Source organism: Echinops telfairi, unplaced genomic scaffold (assembly GCF_000313985.2).
Source record: "Echinops telfairi isolate 266 unplaced genomic scaffold, ASM31398v2 ScPeMD7_7468;HRSCAF=8506_0, whole genome shotgun sequence".
NCBI lineage: Eukaryota > Metazoa > Chordata > Mammalia > Afrosoricida > Tenrecidae > Echinops > Echinops telfairi.
Window position 1 is genome coordinate 789,607 of NW_022111369.1, and position 9,336 is coordinate 798,942.

Here is a 9,336-nt window from a genome sequence, read left to right on the forward strand (position 1 = left end):
TCTAACTCATGGCCACCCATGTTCACAGGGTACAATTAGCTCGATGGTTTGCAAGAAGGAGCCCTTTCCCCGCAGCACACCAGACCTGATTCTGAGACACCACCCTGGGGCCCCAGTCGCCAACCTTTTGCCTAGTAGTTGAGTGCTTAAGCATTTCAGTCTCTGTGAATCTAATCACTGTCGTATGTAATGCATCCCATAGATGTTCTAGTTGTCCGTTTTTGTGTGGATTACAAACTATGTTCTACTTGGCTGGTAGGTAACAATAATCATTTTATTAAGCCATTTTATTAAGCTCATGGATTCTGTGAGTTGGCACTTGGTGGGGCAGAGTGGACAGCTTATCTTTGCTCCACATCTGAGACCACAATTGGGGAAACTTGAATCTCTGAGAATGACTCTGTGCCCAAAGACAGCAATCTGTTGGAAGCTTCTTCCCTCACATCACTGAAGGCTAGGCTGGGATGACCCAAGCATGGACTTGGTGGGGCAATTTCTCGCCATGTGGCCTCTCAACCAGGTTTGGATTGTTCACCACTCATTTGCTGGGTTCTGAGAGGCATTCACAGGGCATAAATGTCTGCTCTAAGGAGTGTGTGATCCAAGAGTCATGACCTTCAAATGAGGCTTCACATAGCCTCACTTATGTTCTCTTGGTTAAAAGCAAATCTCTAAAATGAGTCCAACATCCCCTTACAGAATGGCCATTCCGGGTGCATATAGCACCAATGAAACATACAACTTTTCTCTAGTTCTTTAATGCTTCCCCCCCACCCCCACTGTCTGACCCCAATTCTACCTTACAAACTGGCTAGACTAGAGGATGTACACTGGTAGAGACAAGAGCCCATAACACAGGGAATCCAGGACAGATCAACCCTTCAGGACCAATGAGAATAGAGCTACCAGGAGGATAAGGGGAAAGCGGGGGGAGAAAGGGTGAATCAAACACAAGGATCGACATATAACCCCCTCCCAAAAGGATGAATAACAGAAAGGTAGATGAAGGGAGACAGAGGATGGTGTAAGATATGAAAATATGAAGTCTTTAATAGGTGGGAGGGTGGGGAGGGAGAGTAAAAAAGGAGGCGCTGATATCCAGGGCTCAAGTAGAAAGAGAATGCTTTGAAAATGATGATGGCAACATATGTACAAATGTGCTTGACACAATGGATGAATGTATGGATTGTGATAAGAGCTGTAAGAGCCCCTAATAAAAGTATGTAATAAAACATTTTTAAAAGAACTATTGACCTAAATAGATAAATAGAAAATTAAAGGCTGTCCTTGAATTTTAGCAGGTTAGAGTAGCATCATAGATAATTACATTTAAATTTAAGAATTATAAATAAAATAATGAAATAGTGAAAAAATAAAATAAAACCAGTCAAAATCCAAAGACAGGGAAATTGGATTCCACCTTCTGATAAGGAATAGAAAATTAATCCTTTAGAAGAGAATGGAGGAGGGAAGCTTGCTTTATAGAACACGGGTAATTAAAAGTGGGATGGAAAACTGTCAAGAAACAGCAAAATAAAACAATAAGAACTCAAAATAAAATAAAAACCTCCATGTCGGCAAAGCAGATTTTAAAACTAGGAACTACTTTACTTATAAAAGACTTCCCCACAAGGTCTGTTATAAAGCCTATTAAATTTTAGACAAAATTCTAACGAGGCTCATTATGTAATTTCCCAGTTCACAGCAGATTAGTACCAGCAATTAGACAATTAGAGCGGGTAATGGAGGGATAGGAAACACAGTAATAAGATTGGATTGTTCTTTATCCACTAAAACAACCTTAATGAAGATTTTGTCTACACAGGGAAATGAAAACATACCAGTGCCTTGTAGATTAAAGAAGCATATCATATATAAGATAATATGTTATAAGTATAAGACAGGTCATAAGATAATACATTGTGCATTAATAGTTTTGATGGTGGTATAACTTCCTCTGCTTTCCTGGGGTAGTTTATGTAATGGTTCTATCATGTGTACTACAAACAGTGGCTTACAGTATATAAATCTGTAAAGTCGCACTTTTGAAGAAGATTACAAACAAGCACAAAATATATGGTTTTTAATATATCTCACACATCACAAACATTAATAACTATAGTGATGTTCAGCGTAATAAAAGAACACAACTAGCAACCAACCTATGTCCTAAAAGATGTCTAACAGTTATCTGAGAAAGGCTTTGCATCTTAATTTCACAATTTCATGCCTACTAAAATAAAATCATAAAAGAATGGATTGCTATAACTTAGAGAGGATGAATGTTCTCTGTTAGCCGTAGGGTAGATAAAGTTGTCAATGCAAGAAGTAAAAGCAGGGCAGCAAAGTAATGTGGACTCAAGGTTACGACAGCCCCATCTAAAGAGATGGCTCTCAATATTTGGGAAGGATTTCCTCTCTCAGGCTGTACTCAGCTGGGCGTCACATCAGCTCCTTGTAGAGAGTGAAGAGAGAGGTGGCTCATCTTAAGCCCTCTGCACTAGTGGAGTACAAAGAAGATACTCTCAGTGTATCTATAAATACCTTGGCTTTGTAGCCAGAGCTGTACTTTACCTTAATGTAGTTAAATATTCTCATCCGGAGGCAGAAAATGTTGTTTAGGGGCACCGTGATGCCAACTTCCTTTCTCATTTTGCACAGCATGCAGACTTGTTTTTCCCCTCGGGAAATTAATGAAAACTAGGGAAAGGACCCTGACAGGCAAGGAGCCGATTGAAAAGTCCAGGTTGGAAATGACTCTGTCTTGCTTTTATCCATTTAACCAGTGATGTATTTAATTGTAATGGATAACATGTACTAGGAAGGATCAGGCCTCTAATAATAGGCTGGGCAGGGAACTGCGAAGAAAATGCTCCCCTCCTCCTGAATGAGCTCACAGATGTGAAGAAGCAAATTGCAGGTGCACCCATATTACAGGAATGGGCCCAGGGCAACAAAATATTCTGCAACTAATTAACTTTACATCCCAGTCAATTATGCTTCATCCTTCTAAAACATCTGCTGAGCAACAAAAATGCAAACCTTTTCGATGTTTTATGCATGCAGCAAGTCCCATAGCAATACATTTAAAATTTCTCATCTTATTTGGTTCATTCTTTCATTTTTCCTATCTTGTTAAGTCCTAAACAAAAACCTTGTCTGTCTGACTTTAAACAAAATAATTAGGCTACACATCCTTCCTTGTGTAAAAATACAAGTGTTGGAACAATATAACATTAGTGTTTTCTTTAAGTCTATAAGACTGAATTATCCAATAAGGTCATCTGCCTTCAGCAAAAGAAAGAAAGAAGTATCTATTCTCCTATACACCATGTAGAATCAGTTTCATATTATTAGAGCAACAAGACAATAATCTATAGTTAACACCTTAAATTGCCTTCTTTAAAAGTTTAGAATTTTTGCACGGTATAAAGAACAGGATTTTCCCAAATTTTAAACACATAGCTGTGTGTTACAAGAATAGAACTGTTCCAGAGGATTTTCTTAGCAGTTTTTTTCATGGAAAAGGAGCTTTACTAACACATTCAACAGCTAAACGAACGGTCAGTCATTTGCACACCTTCGCTGCACTGTGGGAGAATAGATCTGGTGGTTTTACTCTGTCCTGTACGTTCATGATGAGTCAAATTGACTTTCCAGGATGAAACAGCAGTAACAACCTTCCGGAAAGTGGGTCACCAGGGCATTTGGTTAGTAGACCAGTGAAACCCATTTGTGCCATCTGAGAATCTTATACATTTATGGAGGTTTAATTAATATTTATACTCAGAGAGAATAAATGTAAAAATCATTTAGCACATTAATATCCATTAGTTGAATGGGTTTAAAGAAATCTGTTAATATATTTCTGAGAGAGAACTATAGCGATGAGAAAACAAAGCATTCTAATTGTCCTTAACATATGGAATGTGTATCTAATGATGGTATTTGATCTTTTCTGCATCCAGCGGTAAAATATGGAACTTAAGTTAACAATCACAACCTGAAATCCAATTAAAACTATCTATCTTATCAATCACAGTAGAACAATTCAAACTTATAGCTATATTGTAACAGAGTTTCTTTATTCTGAAATCAGTCTAATAGATATTTGCAAATTTTAACTAATAAATTAAAACTATGGACATACTAACATAATTTCACTTCTCCAAGTTGTAGCGACTCTCCTACTGAAAAGTCTGTATGCAGTTTATGATCATTAGATGTTTGATTTATTATAGGTTTGATCCCCAAAAGGGTTTCTGGTGTCAACTACTGGAAGGAGGAAAAACCAAATGCCTTGGAAGGAGCAAAGGCCGGAAATATCCTCCCATGGATCCAGAGGTAATATACTTCTTATTATATTTATTTGTTCTTCCATTAAAATCAATGATGTTATATATTTAAAAGATAGATAGGTCATAGATAAACCAACCAAACAAACTCACTGCCATGGAGTTGATTTCCAATCATAGCAAACCTAGAGGACAGGCTGAAAGTATCCTTTGGGTATTCCAAACTATAACTCTTTAGGGAAAGGAAAACCTCCTTTACTCCTGCAGAACAGTTAGTGGTTTTGAGCTGATGATGTGCAGTTAGTAGCTCCTTTCAGAGGCCTGGTGGCACAATGCATTGCAGCACTGAACTGGTAACCACAAGGACAGAAGTTTGAAAACAAGAGTCACTCCAACAGAGAAAGGTAAGTCTTTTACTCCCATAAGTGTTCGTGTCAGAACCACAAAGGCAGTTTTACCCAATTGTATAGTGTCGCTAAGAGTCAGAATCATCTCAACAGCAATTGAATTGAGTCAGAGAGATACTTAGACTTTGACAAATAAATGGTTGATAGATATCCTTAGACATTATTTGTTCCTTGGATTTAATTCGAACAAATACTGAATAGTTCAATAGTAAGAAGAAAAAAGAACTAAAATTATTTATGAAGCAATTAATTTGGGATGAAATACACAAATATGATTTTCATATATTGTATGCAGTATCTAGCTCCCCCATACGTGCCACTGAAGTAAACAATGGGGAGGACTCAAGGACAATATCGTGACTAGCCCTGCCTTGTTATACACGCTCACTCACTGCCATCCAGTCCAGTGAGGACAGGGTGGGACTGCCCCTGTGTGTTTCTGGGACGGTGACTCAATCACCAGAATAGCAAGCCTCCTCTTTTGCCAAGGACTTATTAAAGGTAGAGTAAAGTATTTATAGGCACCAATTCATAAAACAAAAGCAAACCAAAAGGCTAGTGGTGTAAAGCTACCACCTACGCTCTGGGAGAAAAGATATCATAATTTGATCCCATAAAAATGACAGCCTAGGAAGTCAGGTCTGCACTTTACACAAAGTTGTTATCAATCTAAATTAACTTGATGGCACACCACAATAACCTAAAAAGGGTAGGAAAGCCAGATATATCATGAATATTTCTCAGAAGTCAAGGGGGGCAGAGTGAGGGTGGGCAGAGGGATATTATGGAAATAAAAGCCCCTTTAACTATACCTTAGAATTAAAAAAACAATAAATGTTTTTTTTAATAAACAATAAACTTTTTTTTCAATAAATCTCCAGAATTTTATGTGTTTACAATATGGGTTAAGAAAAAAAAAGTGGAGAAATAACGTGACTGGTACAAAACAAAAATGTAGTTGAATTCAATGCATTTCCAAAATACACACAAAAGATGCTCAAGCAATGTCATGATACAAGATAATTACTTGTGCTAAAATGTTGAGGAGGGCTTAAGAGAGATATGGAACATTGACCAGGTAGAGAATGATGTCTGGGTCATTGCTACCTCCATGGGGGTACCGCAAAACAAAAACAAAAGCAAAGCAAAAAACAAAACAAAACAGAAAAAAAGCTCCGCTGGGAAGAGCTTTCGTAGTATTTATTTTTTCCACACTAGGTGAGCATCCAGAAACTCGCTCTGAGTTAGTGCACCCAGGGGCATCACCTAGGAAGGTCCTCTCTGGTCACAGTGAAGTTTTTCATAAAAGAAGTTTCACTGGAACCTTATTTTTTATAATGGCCGATTTAATAGAACAGTGTGTGGCTGTGAAAATTGTTTCCTGCTCAGGAAAAATGCCACAGAAACTCTTGTGATGGTGAACAAGGTTTACAAGGACAACGCTATGGGAAAAACTCAAGTGTATGAGAAGTTTTCTCATTTCCAAAATTGTGAAATGTTGATTGATGACAAACCTCGTTTTGGACCTCAGTCAACTTCCCGAATGGATGAAAATGTCAAACAAATTCGTGCCCTGGTGCTTGAATACCGACAAAAGACCATTGGCGAGATGGGGAAGTTACCTGGACTATCTTGGAGCTCGACTCAGTGAATTGTAATGGAAGATTTGGGAATGAGAAGGGTCCCTGTCAAATTTGTGCCTCAGGTTCTGACTGATGGGGGAAAAGAGCCTTGAGTGGCAATTTGCTGTGCTTTGAAATAACGGCCCTGAAGCAACTCAGATTTCCCCTCCAGGTCATTCCTGGTGCTATTCGTACAACCCGAAAGCAAACATCAATCAAGCCAGTGGAAGACGCCATCGTCTCCTCACCCCCCCAAAGCTCGTCTAGTGAAATCAAAGAGCAAGACGATGCTCATTGACTGTGCTTTTTTTGTCATGTGGCCCGAATAGTGCATTTGGAGTTTTTCCCACCAGGTCGGACTATTCATCAAGCTTTCTATTTAGAAGTTCTGAAAAGATTGCGTAACAGTATACGGCAAGAAAGTGATTTGTGGCTGACAGGGGACTGCTTTTTCCACCACGACAATGCACCTGCTCACACAGCCATCTCAGTGTGCCAGTTTGGGGCAATAAACAGCATGCCTCTCTTGTCCCACCACCTGACTCACCTGACCTCACTCCATGTGACTTTTTTTTATCTGCCAGTGCAGATGGACATGAAAGGACAGTGATCTGACGACATAGAAGAGGTGAAAAAAAAACAACAAAGGAGTTGCTGTCAGCCATCCAAACAGAGAAGTTTGAAAAATGTTTGCATGAATGGAATCCAGATTTGACAAATGTATTAAGTGTAAGGGAGAGTACTTTGAAGGTGATATGGTTGTTTTGTTAAAGTTTAAATACATAGTTTTGAAAAATAATCCTGGGTTTTTTGGGAGGTCCCACCCCCTCCATACCTATACAAGGAAACCGTTCAGCTATTTTATTTTATTAAAAGAAATACAAAACTATTAAAATTGAGTTATTATGTGGGCTAAGTGGCATCCAAAAGGAAAAACAAATTCTAAAATTTGTTTCCTCAACATCAACGTAAACAAAAGATAAAATACAATTAAAGGCAAGGAAAATCAAACTTGTAATCTCTTAGAAGCAGAGAGCTAGTGATTAAATGTATACTTTATATATATATACACCAATCTCAATCAATATGTTGCAAGTAATTTTTAATCATGAATTTCAACTCACATGATTACTTATGGGCACTTTTGTTTTTAACCTAAGGGCCAATTTTGGAGAACAGGAGCACTTTAAAATGAAATGCATGTGTTTTATCCAGCTCGCATCTGTAGATTTACTTCCACATCAGGTCTCTCCCTCATTCTTCTCTAATAATACACTTTCATCCACTTTTCTCACTTCACCAATTCTGCAATAAATATGTGCCATCATGGTAAATAAATCACACAAGATACACCTGGCCTTATTTTTATTTTGGATTCCTGGGGTGGAGCAAATGGTTAATGCGCACTGCTGCTACCAAAACAGTTGGTGGCTGCAGTTTGCCCAGAGGCACCTCTGCAGAAAGACCCGCCTTCTCGACATCCGAACAAATCAGTCCTGCAAATCCTAGCGAGCTCAGTTCTGCTCTCCACACACAAGGTCATCTTGAGTTGGAAATGACTCAACGGCAACTATGTTCATTTATTTCATAGCCATATTTTTGCCTAACATTTTCAAAAGGTAATGATGAGTGATACCTGAAGGAAAATAACAATAAACATGGAAGTAAAGTAGAAATAGAGTAATAAGACAAAAACATTGCTGCTAAATTTCCAAAAGCCCTGGAGGTGCATTAAACTGCTAACCAAAGGTTGGTAGTTCAAACTCACTGGGTGAGGCTGGTTGACTACAGAAACCAATCCAGTGACATGACTATATGTGTTAGAAAGAGCTTTTTATCAAGAAGGAATTATATATCAAGAATGCATCCTAGCCCAGTCCATCTCAAGTCCATAAGTTCGGTACTAGTCCCTGTTCAGACTTAGGTGCCGCATGCAATGATACAGAATGCAGGGAGATCACAGGACAGTGGGTATAAATTTACGTGGATCCAAGAGCAGGGGAAACGAAGCAGCTCGCAGGGTGGCCAGAAAGCAGGGTGGTGAAGGCAGAGAGGAGGAGGTTTCTGTGCCCTCCTTATGAGATGGCCATGGCCGCTAAGAGGTACCACCAAACTGTCACCTGATTGACAAGTTTGATACCATCCCTACATTTTTATGTATCTTCAAGTTGATATAAAATTATCTGACTAATACACTCACGATTTGCTTCGGAGAGAAAAATGATTCCCTCTCCTCCTATAAAGATTTACAGCCTCAATAACTTACATAGGGTCGCTATGAGTGAAAATCAACTTGGTGGCAGTGGGTACTAGGGTTCTAGCTCATTAAGTACGGGTTTATTTCAAATAAGTGTTTTGACAGGACGATCGTTGGTTTACTAGGATGATGTGTTTTCTTTAAAAAGGAAAATTGCATTGGTGAGAAAATGTCTGGAAAGTTGCAGGGTATCACGTGATATCCCAGGACAATTTCCCTGGGAAACTTTCTTTACCCACACTACAGCTCTAATATTGCCCTTTCAGACTTCATTTTAGTCCCCAAACTAAAGGAATCCAATTAGAGTCCTTTGAGGTTGTCAAATCTTACATTTTGAAATAATGTAAATTAGAGCACAGAATTATTTGGGGAAGAGCTAGATGAAAATGCCACCCCAGAAGGTGATAGACTGAGATGGAAGACAGATCAGGAAATAAATACTAGCCTTACATTTTGATATTTTTGTTTATTAAAGGTTTCAATGACTTTGTAGCAATGCTTTTCCCCCCAAAGGTTGTATTGTAAATTAGGTGAGGCTATACATTTCAGAACAATTTTGTATTCGGATATTTAAACTACTAATTAACTCTCCCTGGGTCCCCCACCCCCACCCTTAAACCCCCAAATTGCCCTTTACCTGTTCCTTTATTTCTGTTCTCCTTCTTATGGACTCACTCACTCATCACTCACGCACTCATCATCACCCATCACTCACTCACCACTTATCACTAACTCACCACTCATCATCACTCATT

The 9,336-nt window shown here is 38.7% G+C and overlaps 1 protein-coding gene across 1 annotated transcript in view; it reads left to right on the top strand.

The window, feature by feature from the left end:
- LOC101650333 (N-deacetylase and N-sulfotransferase 4) overlaps positions 1 to 9,336 on the top strand; it is a 356,545-nt gene that overhangs the window by 344,379 nt on the left and 2,830 nt on the right. Inside the window, exon 12 of the mRNA XM_004703471.2 lies at positions 4,242 to 4,344. Within this exon, the coding sequence (XP_004703528.1) occupies positions 4,242 to 4,344 (103 nt within the window). The remainder of the gene's footprint in view (positions 1 to 4,241; positions 4,345 to 9,336) is intronic.